At 47.1% G+C, this 23,851-nt stretch overlaps 1 protein-coding gene across 13 annotated transcripts in view; it reads left to right on the forward strand.

Annotated features, from left to right (window-relative positions):
* Positions 1-23,851, forward strand: part of Epb41l1 (erythrocyte membrane protein band 4.1 like 1) — a 121,611-nt gene that overhangs the window by 23,693 nt on the left and 74,067 nt on the right. For 8 of the 13 annotated variants that reach the window (XM_076851799.1, XM_076851783.1, XM_076851784.1 and 5 more), the window contains exon 2: positions 4,874-4,953. The exons of 4 other annotated variants lie outside the window; for them this stretch is intronic. In XM_076851799.1, coding sequence (XP_076707914.1) covers positions 4,874-4,953 — 80 coding nt within the window. Of the gene's footprint in view, positions 1-4,873; positions 4,954-12,148; positions 12,208-23,851 lie in introns of those variants that run through there. One more of the 13 variants, XM_076851793.1, reaches the window with a different exon arrangement.

The following is a 23,851-nucleotide window of genomic DNA, read 5'->3' on the forward strand; positions in this document are numbered from 1 at the left end:
TGGCTGATAAATTTTAAGCAAGGGAGGAACAACAAGAGATTACCCATGGCCTGTGATCTAGGGCAATCCCATCCCAGCATTCTTCAGTACTGCCCTCCCACTCAGTACCCTAGCCACTGGCCACGGAGGGGTGGGGGCACATGGTAGAGCTAAACTCAAGCCCAGGTGTCCTGCCTCTTAGACTCAGCTTGTTATTGCTTCATTGCCCCAAGCGGCCTCCTTGGTCTGAGTCAGCCCCTGACATTGCTGTCCTGGTCTTCGACTGATCACAGGGTAAAAGCTGCCAGTAACATTATTAAGAGCTAATAATCATTAAAGCTGATGACTATTTATTAAGTCACTACTCTATGCCAGGCATGGATGTAAGTGAGTATGTCTGTCTCATTTCATTTAATCCTCACCCTGAGAGCTAGGTAATAGTATTATCCCTAGTTGTCAGATAAGGAAACTGGGACACAGAAATAATTTGCCTAAGCATTGGTGGAGCTGGATTCAAAGCCGGAGGCTGTGTTGAGCCTGTAACCAAAGAGGAAGAAAACACACACACACACACACACACACTAGTTGGGCCACAGAGATTTCCCTAACCAGCTGATCGAGTGAAATAGACTAAGTATTACCAAAATCTCTAAACTGCCTCAGATTAGAGAAGAAAGGAACCAACCAGTGTGTGTGGGGGGGAGGGCGGGGGGGTCACAGAAAGCTTCTTCAAGGAGGCAGATTGAAGATGGACCCTGAAGTCGTGCACAGTGTGGTTCTGCAGGCACAAGGGGGATGCTGTGGACGCAGAGTGTTGGTTCAGGTCCCAGCTCTCTCTCCCCAGCTTGTGCACAATCTGGAGTCAAACCCTTTCCTCTCTTGGCCTCAGGCTGTCATTTGGTATCAGGCACAATGATGGTCCCTATCCTGAAAGCTCTCCTCTGTTTCCAGGCTTAGACCAGGGTGCCTTGGGACTGGAACATGGAACATACTTCAGAATAGAGGGCTTGAGAAGGACGCTCAGGAGCTTGCCCCAGATCACAGTGTTGCCAAGGAAGTCAAAGGGTTGACAACTGTACCCTGAGGTCTCCTTGGGGTGGGGGATGACAGAAGCGGAGGCATCAAGACTGGCCTCTTAGACTCTATTGGAAGTGGTGTTGACCTCTAGAACTTGCTGTTATCTCATTTGGTACCTGGGGAGATTAAGACCCAGACTAGAAAAGTAATTCACTGAAGCCAGGCCTGGATGCACAGGGGGAGCTAGCCATGGAGGAGGGTCAGCACTGTAAAGCTAGAATTGCCAACACAGGCTTCTTCATGGCGTGTTCTGAGAATCAGGATGGAGAAGGTCTCAGGAAAGGTCTGCATTGAGACCTAAGTGGACCTTCTCCTTCCTCGTTTCCCCTTCTGGATCCGCTCTATGCCATTCTTTATATTCCTGTTTTTCTTTGATCAATGAATTAAGACACAGGCTTGTCAAATTTCCTGGGGGCTCAGTTTTCTTATTCTTTGAGTAGGAATAACAAAACCAGCCAGTTCTACCCCACTCAAAGGTGACTACTGCAAGGGTCAGTGAGGTGCCACATCACCTCAGGCTCATGTCAGGCTTTGGAGAACCAGGAGTCACTTCAACAAGGTGACCTGCTCCTCCCTTGGCAGTGGGGTACAGTTGAGAAGAGTTCCAGCTCCATTCAGACTCAGGTGGGCCTGCATGTGGCCCCTCTGCACCCTGCAGTGTGGATTTGAATGAGCTGTTTCTCTGTGCCTTGGTTCTATCTTCTGTAAATTGCGACGTCATGATCCTTACTTCAGAGATTGTGACGCCCAGATGAGGGAGGCAGACGACAAGCTTAGCACTGTGCCTGGCACACAGTCAGTGCATAATAATGCTGCGTGGTTGGGAACATGGTGATGATGATGATGATAATATTGATCACGATCAAGATCACGATCATGATCATGATGATTGACTTTTTTTTTTTTTTTTAATCGGGGATTTTAATTGGGCATTTGACCGCTGAACCACATCCCCATCCCTTTTCCCTTTTTTGTATTTTATTTAGAGACCAGGTCTCACTGAGTTGCTTGGGGTCTTTCTAAGTTTCTGAGGCTGGCTTTGAACTTGTGATCCTCCTGCCTTAGCCTCCCGAGCTGCTGGGATTACAGGCATGCACCACCATGCCCAGTGAGGATTGACATTTAGATGTCAGGATGCAATGGGGGTCCACTAGGCAGTGATGACAATATTATTGTTATTGACAGCATCTTTTACCTGACACTTTACAGTTTACAAAGCATGCTTCCTTCCATCCTTGTATATGCATTCAGAGTGTTCCTTCAGGGAGGCAGGAGTGGCGTGGGCACCATCTCCATTTTACAAATGTTGTCCTGGCTCTTAAGAGAAGCCAAGTGGCTCATCTACAATTTCAGCTCAGGTATTCCTGTTTGGGGAGCTCAACTTCAGGTCCAAGGTGCTGTGGGGATCCACCTCTGGGTCTGGCAGCACGGACCCAAAAGTAGAGGATGATTGTTATTCTGGTTTTCACTCTGAATTTTGGAGGTCCCATGGCCTTGCCAAGTCACGGAAATACACACAGGCCTTGAGGCGCTGCTTTCAATGTGGTTGGGGCAACCTCTCTCTCACCTTGGATTCAGGATTTCTGAAGCTCTTGGCCAACAGTGTCCTTGCTTGTTCAGTACCCAGACAGCCAGATTTAGATTTCCTCTCTCTCATCTGTTTCCCACTCTCTCACCCCTTACCCAGTGCTTGGGCCTAGTAAAGGAGTCTGTTTCCAGTTGCTCTTCCATTAGGCATTGATTTAGTCAACAAATTTTCTTGTTTTCTTTTCATATTAGGTACTGTCCCACATGCTGGGATCAGAGGGAAAAGCTGCAGGGAAACATATACTATGAATGCTTATGTCACCCACAAAACTTAGGTGTTGAGATCCCAGCCCCCAGGTAATGGCTTTGGGGGTAGGGCCTTTGGGAGGTGATGAGGTCATGAGCCTCCTCCCTCATGCATGCTCTGAGGACCCAGGAAGCCAGTTTGTCATTGTGAGAATATGCTGTGTGCCTCTTTTTCCCCATCTGCTGAAGGAGGGGATTGGTTGAGATATGGGACAGTTCCTAACATTTGTGGGTGCTTGTGTCTCGTGGTCAGAGGAGTCGAGGCTAACAGAAAGCAGGTCTTCACCAGACACCGAATCTGCTGGCACCTTGATCTTGGTCTTTCCAGTCTCCAGAAGTGTGAGAAGTAGCCAGCTGGGCATGGTGGCGCACGCCTATACCCTCAGCGGCTCAGGAGGCTGAGGCATGAGGATTGAAAGTTCAAAGCTAGCTTCAGAAACTTAGAGAGGCCCTAAGCAATTCAGTGAGACCCTGTCTCTAAATAAAATACAAAAGAGGGCTGGGGATGTGGCTCAGTGGTCAAGTGCCCCTGACTTCAATCCCTGGTACCACTCCTCCACAAAAAAAGTGTGAGAAACAAATTTCTGTTGCTTAATATGCCACCAATTTATGGCATTTTTATTATAGCTACCCTAACTAGCTAAGTGAATACCTGATCAGTATTTGGAGTAGAAGTTTGCAGTATTCTCTGGCAGTTTCTAAGAATTAGTGAGAAAGGTGTTTCTTAGCTCCTTGGTAAGATTCATGATTTTGAATTTGGGAAAAAGCCTCTGCTGTGGGAGGCAGCATGCACTGGGAGCCCTGAGTTGGGGGTCAGCCTTGGCCTGGGATGCCACCTCTACCTTGGCTTTGCTGTGTGATCTCAGGCTGGCCCCACCCCTCTCTGGTCCTCCTCCTCCCCATCTATTGAAGGAGGGGATTGGTTGACAGTTGTGGGTGCTTGTCTGACCCATGTATCAGATGGTAAGAGGAATCAAGGCTGACATCAAGGGTCCTTCCTGCCCAACAGTTGGCCCCTGGGTCTGACAGGAGGTGATTTCTGCGCTGAAACGCCAGCACTGGGGAAAAAGTTGGATGGGCTTATTAACTCCCCCATAATCTGACTTCTTCAGCTAGCACTAGAGCTGGGGAACAGGTTCCAGAAGCCAGGCCTGTCCAGCAGGGGCCCTGCACACTGATGGGTGTGACCTCCAGAGCTTTTCTTTGGGCAAGAGGTGGGGAAGGGTGGGGAGTGGGTGGTATGAGAGACCTTCAAGGCCCTATCATAGGAAGGGTGGGGAGACTGAAGCCCAAGAAGGGGAGACTTCCTAAGGCCCCTGCGCTGCTCCTGGGACCCAGATCTCCAGTCCCTCCCCCACACATGCAGCTGTTTCCTGGCCCGGCTCACCAGGTGGGAGAGGGCCAAGGTAGTACAGTTCACCTGCCTAGGTGGAGGGTGGTGGGACTTCATTCTGCTGCTGAGGTTGGGAGGGGAGAACGTCTCTAGGTCATGTTGCCACCTACTCCTGCCTCCTCTCTCACTTCCCAGATAAGTTCCTGGGTCTCTTGATCATGTGACATAGGCTGCTGATAGGTTGAGGGTCCAGAGCCCGAGAAAAAGCAGACGACCTGTCCTTGGGACCAATGGGGACAGAGGCTTGTGAGTCTTGCTGTGCCCAAGTCCCAGTGATAGAGTGGCTTAGCTATGTGCACCTATCCTGTCCCCAGGCAGTGCCCGCTGACCTGTGCTGGCAGCCAAGTAGGTGCCTCTCTGTGTCCTCCTCGACCCTGGCACTTGGTGTCTGCTGCCTTACCCATGCCCTGGCTGCTCTGGGCTCTGCCACTTGGTCCTGGCCCAGGGACTGGTTTGGCAGGTTTTACTACCCTTGTGAGCAATGCAAGGGTTGGGAGCTGGGGTGGGGCTGGCCCAGGAGGCAGGCAGCCTCGCCTTGACCCCCGCCCCCATCCCAGCCTCACCTCAGCCTCCTTTTCCCCCTTTCTCCAGGGAGGCTGCCCGAGAGCTGGAAAGCAGAAGTCCGCAGGCTGCCGGTCCTGCTCCAGGGCCTCCTCAGCATGTGGCTACAGGCAGGTCTCATGCCCTTCCTGGACCTCAGCTTTTTCCTCTCCACAATGGGGCTTTGGGCTCAGCGATCCTCAGACAGACACATTCTATTATTCTAGTTAGAGCTCTGCCATTTTCTCTCTATCCCTGGACGAGTCATGGAACACTGATGGCCTCCGATTCCGGGTGGGGAAGATGAGGCTGCAACCCTCGCTTGTTTCCGGGGGACATTGATAGGATCAGATAACATCCTCACGAGTTTTAGTCTCCTTGGGACATGTCTTCTTCCTAGAGTGTGGCCTGCCCTTATCTGCTTCAGGCAGGAGAGAGTCTGCCTAGAGAGGGGCTTGCTCTAGGCCCCTGCCCTGCCCGCTTGCCCTGAGCGCACTGTTTGCTGATAATCAGGCTTGCTGAGCCTCTTCATGATGGGGGATGGGGAGTAGAAATGAGAACACAGGGGAAAGGTCCCAGGGGTTGCCGTCTCCTCTTCCTCATGACCTTCAGACCAATCCAGAGTCCCCACTATGTGACAACAGGAAAGTTGCAACCTCTTGCTGGACCAGTTGCCCTGCATAACAAGGAGGGGTATACTGGTCACATGTCCTTGGAAAATGTAAAGGTCCTGACAATGTATAATTTGGAAGAAGGAACAGAAATCAAAGAGGATATTCCCAATCTGGGGTGGAGAGTGGATAGAGAGATGAGGAAATGGAAATTAATGTTTATTGAGCATCTACTACATGCCAGCACTAAGCCAATTACTTTGCATACATTGCATACATGATCTATATTCTCTCTTTCCAGGTGGCAGTCAGAGAATAAAATCTAAACCATGGCCTGCAGGGCCATGAATAAATGGGTCCCTACCTCCCCTCCTCCAGCCATGAATCTCCTCACTGGTCACTTAATTCAGACACTGGAGTATTTGCTTCATTTAACAAGTTCTTTCCCTCCTCTTGACTTTTACATATGTGGTTCCCTCTGCTGTGCATTTTTTATCTGGCTCTTTGCAGTGTTGGTTCTTTCTTCTATATCTCAGCTTCATTAGATTCCCCCACCCCACCCCACACCATTCTCTTCCTATGCCTCTGAATTCCTTCCTCATGCTTATAACAATTTGTAGCTCTTTTGTAAAAACTGTCATGTTGGACTGGGAATGTAGCTCAGTGGTAGAACACTTGCCTATCATTTATGCAAGGTCCTGGGTTCGATTCCCAGCATTGCAAAAAAAAAAATAGTGATGTTCATTTTTGATTTCACATTTCAGGTCACATGACAGGTATTCAATAGGTATTAGTTGAACTACTAACCTGTGTGTGAGGAAATGAGAGTTCTGGCTGAGTGCCTCTTTTGGGACTTGGCACTTAGTAGGTGCTCAGTAAATGACACCTTTTAGGGAGAATGAACATGGCAGTGGTGAGTAAATACGCACTTATTCATTGTGGCTAGAGCACTTATGCATGGGGTATGGGGGACTGAAGTGGGCAAATTGAGGTTGAAATGATGAACTGGTGCCTGATCCTGCTCTTCCCTGGTGCTCAGTCAAAAAATTTAGACTTTCTGAAAGACAGTGCCTAGAAATCATCGCTCGGCCATTAAGGTAACAGCAAAGCTCTACTTCCAAGCTGTGCATTCAGCCAGTTTGTGTACATGCAGGAACCCTGCTCTACTCTGGTGGGTGACAGGGTTGGAGACAAACCCAGAGAGGAACAGGCTGGGCCCTCTGTGATATTCTCTGGGGCAGGCTAGTCCCACGATGCCAAGGGAGGCCTCAGTTGGGAGTTGGAGTATGCTGTTTTCTGATTCCAGAGGTTAGAGGTGACCTCTGAATTAAAAAAAAAAATATATATATATATATATATATATATATATATATATATATATATTTTAGTTGTAGGTGGACACAATACCTTTATTTTTATGTGGGGTGCTGAGGATTGAATCCAGTCCCTCACACATGCCAGGTGAGCGCTCTATCACTGAGCCCCAGCCCCAGCCCCTGACCTCAAAATGCTTGATGCTTGAATTTATTTGCTTCCCCCTTATCAACCATGTGACGTCTCCAGGCTCATTCCCATTTCTGATCCTGTTTTCGTGTCTGTAGACAGGCTGCTATCTGTGCCTTCTCACGGGGTCTTGATGAGGCTTAGTAAAGTAGTGCAGACAGGAGCTTAGCAGAAAGCCTGGCACCTGCTAAGCGCTTACTTAGTAAAGGCGAGCTGTGATTGTTCATTAAACAATAGTGGATTCAGGGAGGACATTGCAGGCAAAGGGAACCACAAGTCTCAGTAGTTAAGCACCCCTGGGTTCAATCCCTAGTAACACACACACACACACACACACACACACACACACACAAATGGGAGCCACAAGTTCAAAGAAAAAAATGCAGAGGCCTCAAATGGGCTGAGGGTACTTTGGATTTGCCCCGGTTACTGGGCATGGGGGAATGGCAGAGGGAAAGTGAAGTGGCGGGCAGGCCTGGGTCCTGCAGTATGTGTATATTGAGCCAGGAGCTGAGACTTTATCAAGAGCATGATGAGGGCCCTGCAGGGCCTTAGATTGGGAAGGATGTGACCAGATTTCTGACCGTGGCAGGATGGATTGGAGGGGCAAGGCTGGAGATCGCTGCCCAGTGAGCCAGCAGGCAGGCTGTTGGTGTGGCCCAGTGAGAACTGATGAGCTTACTTCAGGAACAGGAAAGTGGAGACCAGGGGACAGATCTGAGGGAGTGAAGAGAGAGGACAGACCGTGGGGCCTGGTGGGTGTGGGGGAAGGGAGGGAAGGAAAGAGGCCTCTGCCTGGGGGCTGCAGGGCTCTGGGCTGGTGGAGGGATTTAGAGCTGAAAACATGGATGAAGTTTGTCCATTTTGATGTCAAGAGTAGGACTTTCTGGGAAACATGAAGCTTCCTGAGAAACCTCTCCTTTTCTTCTGACTCTTGGTGTAGAAAATCCTTCCAAAATCTAAGTGATTGACTCCTCTCCTGGGCTAGGGGGGCCCTCTTTGGGGATGCAGTACACCTCCTAGGGCCACAAGGGGGCGTGGGCAGTGGCAATTTGGTTTGTAGGTGGCAAGGCTGAGGATTCTATCTGGAAGCTGGTTTTGGAGTCCATTAATTTTCTTGTGATTTTCTTCAAAGTATATACAAAGAGGCACTTCTCTTTAGTGGAATGTTCTGGATGGGGCTAGGCAACTTTTCAGAAGTAGTATAAAGCAAACTCCTGCCCTCCCACTTCTCCCCATTATCTTTTTGATGGGTGTGCACTAGGAACCGTAGGTCATTGAGGTCCCAGTGGTTTCTCCTTACTGATGGGGAAAATGAGGCCCCAAGAGAACATTGATAGAATGCTCAGATCCAATTATGAATGGATGCCAGAGGTGGGCTGGGCCCAGCCATCTCACTTCTACCCCACAGGCTCTCCTGTGGCTCTGCAGCTGGTACTGCCTTGGTGGAGGAGTCTGTGGGTGATGAACTGATGAATATCTGCCCTGCCCCTGTCCATCCTGAGGCACAACCTGGTGGCAGGGGACCCTGGCAAGCTGGAGAAGGCTCAACCATTGTCCTGAGCCTCCAACTTCAAGCTCCATCCACACCTTCCCTCCCTATCTGAGATGGGCCCAGAGGCCTGACTGGAGGTTGCAAACTAAAACCAAAAGGACTGGGTGGTTTCCCCTCCTCCCGAGGAAAGAGAAACCAACTCTGTCTGGTAGGTGGAATCCAGTCTACATCCTTATCCAGCTGCTGGCAGTGCAGAAGGGATGCCTTTGTCTGAGTTGCCAAGGGAACCAAAGTTTCTGCCTCCTTCTGAGGCTCTGATTGGTTCCTGGTGGAGCTTGAGCTTTGGCGAATGGAGGGGCCTCCCTTCTGCCCACACCTTCCATGGGGTGAGAGATCAGATTGAAGCTGGGGTCCCCATAAAAGCACCGTGTAGGGTCTATGCTCCAGAGGTGATGGCTCCTCTGGTTTATTTAGTCATTCATTTATCACAGGTAGCATCTCTCCAGGCCTTTTCTTTCCTAGATCCCGGAAAGCTAACCTAAGAACTGGGAGAACTGCATCCTAATCCTGACACAACCATAGACTCATTTTTGGCTCTAACCACGTCCCTTCTCCTCCCTGGGCTTGTTTCTTTTCTGTAAAAATGAAGTCATTGGTCCTTCCTGCTCTGACTTCCCTGACCACACAAGCCAGTCTTCCACAGCCCTCATCTGGCCTCTCGAAAGGCTCTGGCCACATTCTTTCTTGGAGGTTCCCTGTAAGTTGAACCTTACAGGTTCACAGGGGGCTGCAGTCAGCTTTCAGCTTTGTTCTTTTCTTTTCTCCCAGGCAAGTTGTATTCTCCGAAGTCTCTCCTAGAAGCCCTAAATCCTGAAGTCCCTCTTCTCCTTATTTCTTCCACCTGGACCCAGGCTCAGGGTCATAAGCCAAGGAGTAATGAGTGATGGGCGCTCTGTTTCCACTCAAGGGAAGGAGGCTGGGCAACATGCAGAGCAGAGCATGTTGGAGGAGAGTTCTGGAGTCAGCAGTCCAGGCCTAACTTGGCCCCCTGATGGCTGGGTGACCATATGAGGATAGTTCAGCTGCAGTTCACACTTCAATAATACAGGAATAATAATGCCACCTGGTGGGTTTGTCACTAAGGTCGACAAGATGACATGCCTGCCATATAGGAAGCCCCCAGTCTCCTTCCCTGGTGTCTCTCTTATAAAAGGCAAAGAGAAGCTGCATGTGGTGGGACATACCTGAAATCCCAGCAACTCAGGAGTCTAAGTTAGGGAGGATTGCAAGTTTGAGGTGAGGCCAGCCTCAGCAATTTAATAAGGCCTTAAGCAACTAAAGGAGACCCTGTCTCAAAATAAAAAATAAAAAGGGCTGGGGATGTGGTTCGATCCCTGGTACACACACACGTGCACATGTGTACACACACACACACACACACACACAGGCAAAGAGATGGGGAAAACCAATGCTGAGGAGGGGTCCTGGGCAGCAGGACCTGTGGTGCTACATGCCTGGCCTCAGATACTGTTCCTTCTCGGCAGTGCTAAGAAGCAGGAAGGAAAAAGTATTGCCTTGGGCAGATGCTGTCTGAGTGGGGGAGGCCTGTGTCAGAGCTAATGTTTGAATAACACTTTTAAGATTCTCCAGGGACTTCTGATGAGGATTTTTCAGATGCGATGAAAATGGAACAAAGTAATGACACTGAGCTCACTGCCAGGAAAGGGGACAGCCTAATTGGTGCTGGCCTTGATTTGGCCCAGCCAAGCTCATTACCACAGGCTGACCTGGAGAATGACCCGTACATTTAGGCTGTGGGCTGCAGTATGCAATGTCAGTTTTCTGAAAATGGGCTGTAATCGGGGACATCTGGGAGTGACTCAGCCTTCCTTCTTGACTCACCAGATTGAGGGTCAGAGGTGGTTTCTTAGGTGCTTGGTCTTTGGTGCCTGGTGTAGCCTTGAGCTCTGTGGCTCCCCTGACCTCTGGGTTTTGCAGCAGTCCAGCCTGGCCGCTGTCCATCGCGAGTGTAGCAGGAGGCAGGGTTTGGACATTGAATTTGGAAAGGACTTGCTGGGGTCCTTGCCTCCTATATTCACGTTTGCCTGGGTTCTGGGAAGAGGTAGGCAGAGATGGAGGAAAGAATTCTCAGAAGAAAGAAGGCTGGTGTGTGGAGTGGGTTGGGGTGAATATGTGTCAACGGGGATATGGTTCTTGGGGCAAGCTTGTGTAGCTTATTTCAAAGAGGCCCAGAATTTAAGGGACATGTCTCAACAAGGCTGAAGGATGGGCCAAGAAGAGAGCATTTGTGTGTGTGTGTGTGTGTGTGTGTGTGTGAGTGTGGAGTGTTTATGTGGGTTCTAGTGAAAACATAAGCACTATGACGTGCAGAGTCCAATCCTTAAGATGTGTGCAAGTCCCATCCAGGCCCTTCAACAAGTCCCTCTCTATTTGCCTGGTCTTGGTGAGGATGGCTGGGTGTGGCAGCTCTTGCTTCTTTTGAGTGCTTGGTTTATATTGTATATGCCACTCCTGGGGACACTGGTCATGGTGAGGGTGCTCTGTCAGACTTCTCAGAGGGGAATGAGGAGTAGTTGGGGGCAAAGAGGCACATGACTCACCACTAGTGGCTCTTGGGTCACATTGACACCAGCCCCCACCCCCATGCTCCTCCTGAACTCCTCTTTTTGCTTGGTCTCCACAATGCCACACCCTTCTTTCTAGCTTTTTCTGTGTCTCCTGTGTCTCTCTGGCCCGCTGTCCCTTGCCTGTTCCTCCTCTCTCCTTGACCTCTCAGCGTATGGGTCCCTCAGGGATCCACTGCAGATATTGTTGTTTTTTAATACTATTTTTTAAATTATGAAACTAATAACAGGACCCAGATTTCAGAGAACAGGAGGAGGAACAACAAAAAAAAATCACTCTTGAGTACTGTTGGGAATTCGGTGCATTTCCTTCCAACTTTTTCCCTTTGCTTTTTCCTTGCATAGGCATAATCCTGCCTAGTGTGTCCTCTGCATCCTGCGTTTTTCATTCCCCATGAACGGGAAACTGCCATGTGTCCTCACAAAGCGTTCCATTAAATATTTGTTCCACTCATACCTCTTTCTGTTGATGGGCTTTCGGGTTGTTTTCAGCTTTGCACTCACGAATAGCACTGAAATGAGCACTGCATAAATGGCTTTCTGTGTGCTCCTGAGGTCTCTTAGGGCGGTGCCCCAAGAGGGGAATTCTGGGTCAAAGGCTGTGGACACTGTATGGGCGCTGGTTAACTTGCCAAACCACCGAGGTACTTCAAACCTCCGGCATCCAGGGGAATGGGCAGGAACTGGTTCTCCTTCTCTCAGGTCTGGAGAGCCTGTTCCCTTCTCCTCACCATCCTCTGCCAGCCCCTTATTTACTTTTAAGGAGAGACAGGAGAGGGCTGTGGAGCCAGGCTGCCAAAGTTCAAGGCAGGCCTGTCTTAACCACCTTGTGTGGCTGAAAACAACACAGGTTTATTATCTTATAGGTCTGAAATCTGACAATTTTTATTTTATGGGGCAAACATCAAGGTGTTGGCGGGGCTGCCTTCTCCAGTGTCCATAGCTGTCCCCATTCCCTGGCTCGTGCCCTCCTCTAGCAATGGTCTCCCTCCAGCGTCTGCTCCAGTTATCCTGTCTCCTTCTCTCTCACCCTCTGCTTCCCTCCCTTCCAGAGAAGGACCCTTGTGATTACCCTGGGCCCGCTGGATGACCTAGGATGAGCTTTCCATCTCAAAATCCCTGTCATGTGAGGTAACATACTCAAATTCTGGGAAGATCACATGTACATCTGGGTGGGGGAGCATTATTCTGCCTACCATAGCAGCCAATTCCAGGGCTCTCTCTGGATCAGTGGACTCCAGGTCCTGCTAGAATTGTACCACCAACCTTTAGGGTGGAGGGAGGGCTTGGGAACCCAGGTCTAATGTGCTGTGGTTGGGGAGAGGCGTAAAGGTTTGTTCTACAGATTCTACATGATAAAGGTCCCTGAGAGAGGCCATGCACCTGTGATAGTGTGGCACAGGTGTCCATGGGGCAAACATTGGGGAGTGTAACACCAGGCCTTCAGGTTAGGACTGGCAGATGTGGGACATGTATGAGGAATGGCAGCAGGAAGGCCCTGCCCTCCCTCCAGCACCATCACTAGTGTGTGTGTGTGTGTGTGTGTGTGTGTGTGTGTGTGTACGCGCACGTGCACACTCATCTGTGACTCTGCATGAATACTCTTGGGAGGGCCAAGGAGCCACTCTTAAAAAGGTCCTTTCTGCTCTTGTTCTAAGGAAAATAATTACACAAGTGACTAATTTTATCCCTAATCCCATAATTAGTTTATTATATAGCTGGTGAGAGGTCCCTGAGCTGTGCCCACGGCGCTTCTCTGGCTACTAGCCCAGTTGGCCTGGTCCAACAGCATGGGGCCCCACCTGCCGTCAGGGCCAGATTGCTCCACTTCCATTCTGGCTGAGGCCAGCTACATTTTGATCTCTGGGGCCTGGAAGACCACCTTCCCTTTCCCTCAGATCTGTGTGCAAACACAGCTGCCTGGAGAGAAAGAGCCTGTACCACAAGATTAAGTCAGTAAGAGTTGAGATCTGGGTTCTACTCAATCCCCATCAACTTGTTCCGTGACCTTGAACAAGTCCTTTCAATGACTGTTGTCTGTAAGGTGTCAAGGGTCAACTCTGTTATCTATAAAACAGGACCCTTGACAGCTTTAACACCCCATGATCCATGAGGGGAACTGAGAGCGCTGGAGCTGAGACCAAGGTTCCTTCTTGGTACCTGCCAAAAACATGCCCCCTTTAGTTAGGTGATAGAGCATGTGCTTAGCATGAGTGAGGCCCTGGGTTCAATCTCCAGCACCAAATAAATAAATAAAAATATACATGCTAGGTGTAATCCCAGTGGCTCAGGAGGCTGAGGCAGGAGAATCATGAGTTCAAAGGCAGCCTCAGCAACTTAGTGAGGCTCTAAGCAACTGAGACCCTGTCTCTAAATAAAATACAAAAAAGGGCTGGGGATGTGGCTCAGTGGTTAAACACCCCTGGGTTCAATCCCTGGTGTGTGTGTACACACACACACACTCACACACACACACACCTATCTCCAAAGATACCCCAACATAGTACATAGCATTAAAGATAACAGTAAAAATAATAGTCATCACTTATTTGTGCTTACTTCATAGCAACCTCCTGTCTTTATATTTTTCTCATTCTATACCCATTGACTAGTCAAGACAGGCTTGAAGCAACAATTGAAAGAGTGACTTGCTTGCCTGAAGTGGCAGAGCTAGGATGGTAACCTAAGTGCTAGCCTCTGTCCATATTGTCTTCTAATATATCAATAAGTGAAGGAAGTGGTGGGGCTGGTATTTGAACCCAGGTCTATCTGTCCCCAAAGTTCTTGCAACTTTCCAGTATGAGGCTTACAGGGTGAGTAAACTCTTCAAATTTGAATATAGAAACTTAAACTTGGCACCACAAAAAATAAGGATGGCAAAATAAATTGGAGACTCAAGTAGACCAAGAGACTGAGTGCCCAAGGTGTGTGCTGTGTGTCCACCCCCCCCTTGGGATTGTTCCATCTCTGTGTAACTGAGGTCTCACTCTTTTAGTTCTCCATATATCTCTGGATCCTCCTATTAGTCTTTTAGTCTCTTTTTCATTTTTCTGGCTAGCATTTTTTTTTAAAGAGAGAGTGAGAGAGAGAGAGAGAGAGAGAGAATTTTTTTTAATATTTATTTTTTAGTTTTCGGCGGACACAACATCTTTGTTTGTATGTGGTGTTGAGGATCGAATCCGGGCCGCACGCATGCCAGGCGAGCGCGCTACCGCTTGAGCCACATCCCCAGTCCTCTGGCTAGCATTTTTAACTTTTAAAAAAATTTGATAAAATACATATAACCTAAAAAATACAATTTTAACAATTTTTAAGTGAACAGTTCAATAGGATTAAGTATGTTTTCCTTGTGCAACCATTACCAGCACACATCTCCAGAATGTTTTTTTTTTTTTTTTTGGGAGGTGGGATATTGGGGATTGAACTCAGGGGCAGTCAACCTCTGAGCCACATCCCCAGCCCTATTTTGTATTTTGTTTAGAGACAGGGTCTCACTGAGTTGCCTAGCGCCTTGCTTTTGCTGAGGCTGGCTTTAAACTTGTGATCCTCCTGCCTCAGCCTCCTGAGCCTCTGGGATTACAGGTATGTGCCACCGCACCCGGCTCCAGAATGTTTTTACCTCAAAAAAACTGCAACTCTATGTTCATTAAACAATAAAATTCCCATTTTTCCTTGCCACGGCCTGTGGCAACCACCATTCTACTTTCTGCCTCTATGAATTTGGCTAGATATTTCATGCAAGTGGAATTGTACAGTATTTGTCTTTTTGGGGAACAGCTTATTTTACTTAGTGTAATGTTCTCAAGGTCCATCCATGTTGTCACATGTACCAGAATTTCATTCCTTTCTAAGGCTGAATAATAATCCATTGCACCACATTTTGTTATCAACAAACACTTGTTTTATTGCTTCCACCTCTTGACTATTATGGAAAATGGCATTGGATATATAATATCTCTTTGGCACTCTGCTTTCAATTCTTTTGGCTAAATATCCAGAAGTGAAATTGCTGGATTTTATGGTTAGCACTTTTTTTGAAAGCCACTATTTATTGTATGCTTATTGTGTGCCAGGAACTAGGTTTAGCAATTGGTCTCATTCTTGGTCTCATTCTCTCCCTATATCCCTATATCCCTTGTGCATGTGGGTAGAACTAGCCCCAAGTTGCAGCTGAGAAAATAAAAATTCAGAGAGGTCTGGTTACTTGCTTAGCCTCACAGCTCGGAAGCCTGGGAACAGACCGGAGTTCCGACCTGCTGCCAGAGCCCTACTTGTAACCATCGTGCTGTGCTGCCTCCTAGTGGCCTCTGCACCCACCTGTCCCTACACTCTTCTGTCTCTGTTGTGTTGTTTCTCACTCACGCTCACATTTCCACTGTCTCTCTGAACTTGTGTGTGTTCTGGTAACTTTAAGCAACTTACGTAAAGGCGCTTTAACTGCCATTGAGTTTCTGTGAGCTGGAAACCTACAGAAGCAAGGTTTATTGTGATTTACCCTCTAATCATGGTCCTCTGGATTTAGAGCTGCCTCTGTCCCAGAGGCTGATGGGATCTCATTCCACCTTGTGTGGTGACTGGCCTGTGGATTCTCAGAGAGCCAGAGATGCTGTTCTCTAGAGAGACAGTGAGGGAAGGGAGAGGGTCCAGCCAGCCAGGAGGTTCTTCTGGTTCATTTGTTTTCTAGCCACAACACAGAGTAGTTTCTCTAGAAAATGTTATAGAAAAATGGGCAAAGAGGCTACTAAGTGAATTCCAAGATGCTTGCCTTTTCCTGACCTTCAAAACTGTTGGAGAAAGCCTCATATGAAGAGGCTGAGGCAGAAGGATAATAAGTTCAAGGCCAGCCTAGGCAACTTAGTGAGACTCTGACTTAAAGTAAAAAATAAAAATGGCGGGGATATTGTTCAGTAGTAGAGCACTGGCCTAGCATGTGTGAGGCTCTGATTTGGATCCACAAAACAAAAATAAAAAACGAAACCCTGTCTGCAAAATATCCCTAGGTCTGGGTGATTTTATTAGTTCAAGACAGACTTAAAATTTGCATGCTCACCAGCCACCTTTCTGACATCTTTTTTTTTTCTTTAACTTTTTTATTATGGAAAATTTCAAATATATAGAAAAATTGAGAGAATAACATAATGAATTCCATGAGATCATTGATTAGTTTTAACAATTATTAAATTATAGAAATAGTCCATGTATCCAAAAAGGGGAGATTAAACTTCCCCTCACTCACAGCCCTATCTCAATGCATCTTACCTAGTAGTTGCTCAGTAAATGAATACATGTTGGCTGATTACATATCCCTTTCCTCTGTGGGTCTCAGTTTCTCCATCTGTATAGTAAGGGAGTAGGACCAGATCATTTCTAAGAAACACAATTGTCAGGACCTACACGTTTGTGTCAGACACACTGGTTCAAATCTTTTATTACCCAGGTGTCTTTAGGCAAGTTAGGTCTCAGTTTGATTATCTATAAAATGGGAAAACTAGTGTCTGCTTCACAGGCATGGTTGTGAGCACTGAATAAAAATAATGGAAATTTTATTGTTGCTAACAGTTTTATTATTATTATTTTGAATATCAAGTATTGTGATGAGGAAAATCCACGTATTTAAAGAGTAGAAAAATAAATTGCAATTGATTAGAATTCACTCCCTAGGATTTGGCTCATTTTTTTGTCTCAATCAGCAGGTAGATTGTCAGAAACTCAAGAAAAGGTCATTGTGGCTGAAGCCAGTGCCCCACAAGTGGAGCTGGGAGCAGGCCCAGAGTGGGGGCTGCGCAGGTTGGTTCCATTTCTTGCCTCCCATCCCCCTGCCATGTGTGGGTACCATAACCCCCACGACAGGAGTCAGCCAGCTGTCCTCTCCCTTGGAGAGACAGGCCTGAGCTGGAAGAGCCCAGAGGTGGAAAGAGTGGCGCTGAAGGGTGGCTCGTTGCTAGGAGACCTGACGAGGCAGGAAGGAATGGTCCCATTGCCAGAGCTGGGAGGAATGATGAGTTGGTGTGGAGAAGCAGGGCACAGGGCCCCAGATGGGCTTTGTGGGATTCTGGCCACGGGATGGTGGTGCAGCAACTGGGAGCTCAGCTGGGAAGGGGCAGGAGGAAGGGTTCTGGTTACTTCCACAGACTGTGAGCTCAGGCTAACCCCGATCATTTCTTCCATATAACTCCTTTTATGTCAAAATCAGACCTGCATTTGAATTCTGGCTGTGACCTTTAGCAAGTGTTGTGCTGCTATACTTGCTGGGCTTCAGTTTCCTCATCTGTAGAATGGGCACAAGCCATTGTAAGGGCTAAGTGACACATGTAAGAAAGTGCTGTATAAAAAGAAAGGGTCTAAACGTGAGAGATCACTACCACTCTGATCTTTATTACAATAAATATCTTTTCCCTACTGTAAAATGAGGGACTTGGATTCTGTCTGGAGTAGATTCATGGACAGGTAGTCCTGGAGAGGGCTTCCACTGTGGGGCTTGTGTCAGAGGACTATGGGAATTGGCTGGATGGGTCTCTAATTAGTGAAACTCCAGTGGGCAACTGAGAAGGGCAGCAAAGTTCAAAGCCATAGAGGAAGCCCAGAGGGGACCAGGGCGGCTGAAAGGAGGGTGCAGCCAATGAGATTCCAGGAAGGATTTTGATTGGTTCAGGACAAAAACTGGGAGTGAGATCAGAGTAAAGGGACTTTCTTGTTGTCATTCTTTATATAAATAATGTCTGCTCACATACATACACCAGAAAATAGATGACAAAACAAAATAAAATCCAAACAAGCACACAAAAAAATGATTCCACTATTCTAACCTCTGGTAACATTTAAAAAATATTCCATTCCAGGTTTATTTTTCCTATGTATGCACAAACACGCATATTTTTTAGAAATTGGATTGTATATTTTATAATATTTTGTTTCTCCTTTCTTTTTTTACTCTGAATTATGTTATGAACATGACCATATGATAACATATAGATTGACATCATTTTTTAAGATTGTTTTTTTAGTTTTTGATAGAACTTTATATTTATTTATTTATATGTGGTGCTGAGAATCAAACCCAGTGCCTCACACATGCTAGGTAAGCGCTTTACCACTGAGCCACCACCCCATCCCATATCATTATTTTTTAATAGCTGCATAGTATTTCAGCATATATAGAGAACACTGTTTGTAAAATTTAGCTACTATTATTGAACATATACAGAAATTACAATTTTCTACTTCCCTTTTATATACAATGCTCAGACAAAATTTTCTTTCTTTTTCATCTTTTTTGCAGTACTAGAGATTGAACCCAGGGCCTCCTACATGCTAGGCAAGTGCTCTACCTCTGAGCTATACTTTTTTTTTTTTGAATTTTTAATATTTATTTTTTAGTTTTTGGCGGACACAACATCTTTGTTTGTATGTGGTGCTGAGAATCGAACCCGGGCTGCACGCATGCCAGGCGAGCGCGCTACCACTTGAGCCACATCCCCAGCCCCTACTTTTTTATTTTGAGATAGGGTTTTGCTAAATTGCCTGGGCTGACCTCAAACTTGCAATTCTGCTGCCTTAGCTTCTGGTATAGCTGAGATTACAGGTGTATGCCACCATGCCTAGCCAGACAAATGTTTTTATAACCCCATCTTTTTCTGTGTTTTTGTGGTAGGGATGGAACTCGGCCTCAAGCATGCTTTCTAGGTGCTCTATCAATGAGCTACACCCCAGCCTCAGTCATTGTTAGCCATTGTTTCCTGAGAATAAATTCCTGGAAGAGGAGTTTCTGGGTTAAAATATGTACGGTTTTAAGGCTTGGAATGTCCTTTTCCAAAGTGCCCTCCAGAAAGATGAAACCAGTTGATAGCTATGTTAATAGTGTCCGAGTCTGCTCAGTTTCCTGGGTGCTCATTCCTCAATAACCAGATAGCAGAGGCAGCAGGGGGCACAGAAGAGGGTGAAGCATCAGTAGGTACTCTAAAGGGACCTCTGGGTAGCCTGGTGGGCTGTGCTGGGCTGGACTGTGTTAAAGGAGCTTACCTGGTAGGCCATGTGCTTGGACCCTGTTGGCCTGACTGCTGGTCAGGGCAGGGGTGCTGAGCTGTTGGTCTGGGCTGGCTGCGCTGCCTCAGCCTGGCAGTCTTGTCCCTGGTGTGATCCTGTGCTCAGTCTGGTGTGATCAGTGTGGTCACCAATCCAAGACATGCATCTGAGCTGGTACGGCCTTCCTAGCCAGGCTGACAGACTGGACCATTCACGTAGTGGAGAGTGATTCATCAGAGCTGGTGGGGCAGCAGTAGCTCTGACGGCACTGTCTCACCCAGGTCCTGTCACTTACCCTCTAAAAATAACCCTTGTCTGTTCTGAGTGACCACACTGCCAGGTGTCCAGAGGTCTTATTGGAGAGAGGACACGTGCGTGGGCAAGTGTGTGTGTGTGTGTGTGTGTGTGTGAGAGAGAGAGAGAGAGAGAGAGAGAGAGAGAGAGAGAGAGATGGGGTGGCATCAGGGAGCCTCTTTATTGGTTGGCCCTGAGTCAGGGATTCTAGTTGGGAAATGAGAGGCAGACCAGGCTCCTCCCCTCTTGCTTGCTCTCAGCTGGGGACAATCTCTCTACTCTTTGGGAAGGAGCAGAGACAGCCAGTGGGGGCAGGGGTGTCTATCAAGACCATGTGCTCACTCATTGGTGGACAGGATGGGGAAGGAGAGCAGGAGGGAGATTCAGGGAATATGACAAGGGTGGGGGGCAGGCGCTGGGAGGAAGCATCACAATTAGTCATTCAACTCCTATGTCCCAACAAAGCCCATTTCAAATCTACTTTTTTTGGGGGGAGGGTATAGTCTTTAATGTGGGGTTATTTTAAATTAGATACAAAATACAAAGCAGACACAAATACAGTTATTAAATACTTTTTTAGTTGTAGTTGGACAAGATATCTTTATTTTATTTATTCATTTATTTTTTATGTGGTGCTGAGGATGGAACCCAGAGCCTTGCATGTGCTAGGAGAGTACTCTACCACCAAGCCCCAGCCCCAGCCCCTACAGCTGTTTTCTTATCATGGGTGATTAGAGACCATCTAGTCCAAGGTTTCTTAACCAAGTGTCCAGGGACCCAGAGGTGATCTCTACATGGGCTTCATGAGGTCTCTTGATGTCTGATGTTATAATGTAGGTGTGTGCTTGTGCACGAGCATTATGTGTGTGTATCTGCACAAATGCCCATATGCATTTGTTTCTGGGAGAAGCTCTGAGGTTTTCATTGAATTTTCAGAAGAAATCATGATCCATAAATGGCTAAGAACTGCTTTAGTCCAAACTACTCATATTGTCGGTGAGGAAATCAAATGCATAGAGGGAAATGACTGCCCAAGATCTCAGAGCCAAGGTCAGAATCCAGGTTTCTTGATGCCCAGCCCAGCACTCTCTGGCTTTCAGAATAGCATCCTCTCTAGCTGATTTCCTGAGTCAAGATCCAGCTACAATAGAACCACAATACCATTTTTCATGCCCTCTTGGCTGATTCAGATTAGATGGAACAGGCTTGAGGATTTCAATAGCAGTGGGCAGTTGAGCATCCACCTCCAGACCTTCCCATTTCCAGGTGGTCTTGCAGAGGGAGACTCGTGGGGCAGCTCAGTTCAAATTAAATCCACCTCTTCTGCTTTGACTCTGTTCCTCTGATGAGATGTCCCCTTGACACAGAAAGTGCCTCTTTGTTCTGGGAGAGAAACCAACCTTATGGGCTTGAGAAAAGTAAATGAAATGGGTGCTGAGGGAAAGTGGGCTTGGGAATATCATAAGATGAACAGGAAGGAAGTCATGGCCAATAGTGAGAGACAGATGCTGGTCCATTATACATGGGAGGAATTAAGGGAGTTAGATGAAGTGGCCTATGAGGATTAAAAATGATAAGTAACATTCAATGAACTTACTCTAAGTCAGAGACTCTCTTTATAATAACCACATAGGGTTATTTTAAGGAAACTGAGACACAAAGAGATTAAGCAATCTAGTAAACAGCTGAGCTAGAATGTGAAGCCAGGTCCTTTGACTCCAGAAGATAAAGTCACTCTGGAGCCAAAGTGTGGGCTCTGAGACCCTGTGTGACAGATCTCAAACTTGAACATGCGTCAGAATCATAGGAGGTGCTGATCAAAGCTCATGTTGCTGCTCCAAATCCCCTAGTTTCTGGTTCAGTAGGTCTGGCTGGGGCCTGAGAATTTGCACACTAAAAGAGCTCCCAGGTGATGCTTCTGGGCCAGGGACCACATTTTGAGAACCATCCCTCTGCTTACTGATAGGAAAATAAGAATGGAAGGAAGAGAAGTGTTTCTCTTATTTGGATTATTGTAATGTCCCACTCTGATTCCTAAATTTTCCTACCTTCTAGCCAATTACTGTTAATCAGGGACAAATTAGTCTTCCTCAAGGCCAGCTCTAATCATGTCATGCCTCTGCCCCCAAGGTCTCTGGTTTCTCTGCCACTGTCTCCCATTGCTGTCCAGTAGAACCATCTGTTATGATAAAAATCTTCTAAATCTGCAGGGTCCCATATGGTGATCACTAACTACATGTGGCTATGAATTTTACATTTTATTCCATTTCCTTTAATTTAAATTTAAAAAGTCACATGTGGCTAATTGCTAAACAGTGCAGGGAACCACTTGGTATGTCATTCAAGGCTCTCTTTGGAACCATCTGCCTTTCCATCCCCAGCTTCAACCTCCATCATCCTAGCACCAGGCCATTGGCAGCCAGTTTCCGGATCCTACCCTGTCTTTCCCTACCACTGCATCTTGTTTTATGCTTTCTCTTCAGTCTGACTTGTTCTTCTGTCCTGCTTTTAATGTTTAATCCAAATGCTGCCTCTTTCTTGAAATCTTCTTTAACATTCTATTCTTTTCTAGTAACTGTTAGTGCTTTCTGTCTTATATTGTAGTTGGCGTATCAGAATTCTATTTCTTTTATTGAACTATGAGCTTTTGGAGGGTGTAGATGTGTTTCCTATAGCGAGTCCTCACTTCCTACCTCAGGTCCCCATGGTTACAGAGGAGCCTGATACATGTCACGAACCTTTGCACTGGGGCATTGGGGATACAGAGAGGATAATTTGAATATCCTGTCCTCAAGCTGCTCACAGCCTCCCACAAAAGTCTGATCCATGCCCAGAGAAACACTGAAGCCAATGGTTATTTTGGGCAGGGAGATAAAAGCCACAGAGGGCCCCATTGGCAAGGGGAGTCCAGCAGGAGCTGCCTAAGCAGAAGGCTGTGTTTACACACACAGACGGCTTCTCTGCCCAGTCTGGCCTGGTGAGAGGAGAGGAGAACATTCAGACATTGCTGCCTGGCTTCCTTGTGAAGTTGGGGATTAACTGGTGTTGCAGAGGCTGATCTGGCCGTCTGGTCCCTGCAGATGGATGGATGAGGAGAAGGTTGCAAAGACTGCAGAGCAGCGCCAGGTTCTGGAAGCAGAGTGTTGCCTGGGTGGCACCTGGCCCAGGAGTGTCAGTGCAAGTGCATTTATGATCTCAGCTACTGACAGCAGGTGAAATTCGATGGGGCCTGGCTTGGGGGTTTAATAGGTCTTCAGACCAGTCCCTGTTTGAAATGAAAAGATGGTTGAAAAGCAAAAAACAAACAAAAAGCACCTTGCTAACTTCAGACTCTAATGCTAAGAGTATTTTACATACTGAAAATCCCCAGCATATATTCATCCCTGGACAAAAACATATTTTAAAAATAAACGTGTGTGTGTGTGTGTGTGTGTGTGTGTGTCTGGGAATTGAAACTTTCTTTCTTTCTTTTTTTATTTTGAAACAAGGTCTAGCTAAGTTGTCAGGGCCAGTCTTGAAGTTGAGATTCTCCTGCCTCAACCTTCCAAGTTGCTGGGAGTGCAAGTGCCACCAAGTCCATCTAAAATATACTTCTTTATCGAACTTATAACATAAATGCAGAAAAATGCACAGATCATAAATTAATACATACTACACCAGGTGCAATGGCACATGCCTGCAACATCAGCAAATCGGGAGGCTAAAGCAGGAGGATTACAAGTTTAAGACCAATCTCAGCAACTTAGTGAGGCCCTAAGCAACTTAGTGAGACCCCCGTCTTAAAATAAAAAATGAAAAGGACTGGGGATGTGGTTCAGTGGTAAAGTGCCCCTGGGTTCAATCCCTAGTACCAAAACAAAAACAAAAACAAAAACAAAAAAACCTATTTGTGTAACTGTCCCCTGACAAGAACTAAAACATGCCAGTGTCTCCACAGTAAATTTTTGTAAAGCCAACTTTTATGCAGGGTTAATGAGGGTCAAACACAAGCTCTGTAGTCAGGTATGCCTCTGGTTGAAACCCGGGTCCACAGCCCACTAGCAGAGTGACCTTGGACTAGTGGGTATATAATTTCCATCAACAGGGAAGTAAGAGATTTAAAATGGAAAATCTAGGCAAATTGCAAGGCACAGTAGCAGTCAGTGGGGACTCTAATGCTGTCTGTAATGCTGATGCTGATTAATGGTGACGCGGCAGCCTCTTCTGACTCCTGGGACCACAGACACACACACACACTGCTTTTCTACTGTTGCCTCTCCTTGCTTCCAGCCTGTGCGTGAAGCTCTGCAAGATCTCTTCTGACTGCAAGGAGTCTGTGATGCTGTGACCACGAAACCTTGACTGACACCTCAGGCTCTCGATGGCAGGCGGGGTGGACATCTATATCTATGGGAACACGACTAGATCTTTCATGTTCAGGCCCTGGGAATGTGGTTCCCAGACCTCTTAGAAGAGGGCT

Source organism: Callospermophilus lateralis, chromosome 3, assembly GCF_048772815.1.
Source record: "Callospermophilus lateralis isolate mCalLat2 chromosome 3, mCalLat2.hap1, whole genome shotgun sequence".
Lineage (NCBI taxonomy): Eukaryota > Metazoa > Chordata > Mammalia > Rodentia > Sciuridae > Callospermophilus > Callospermophilus lateralis.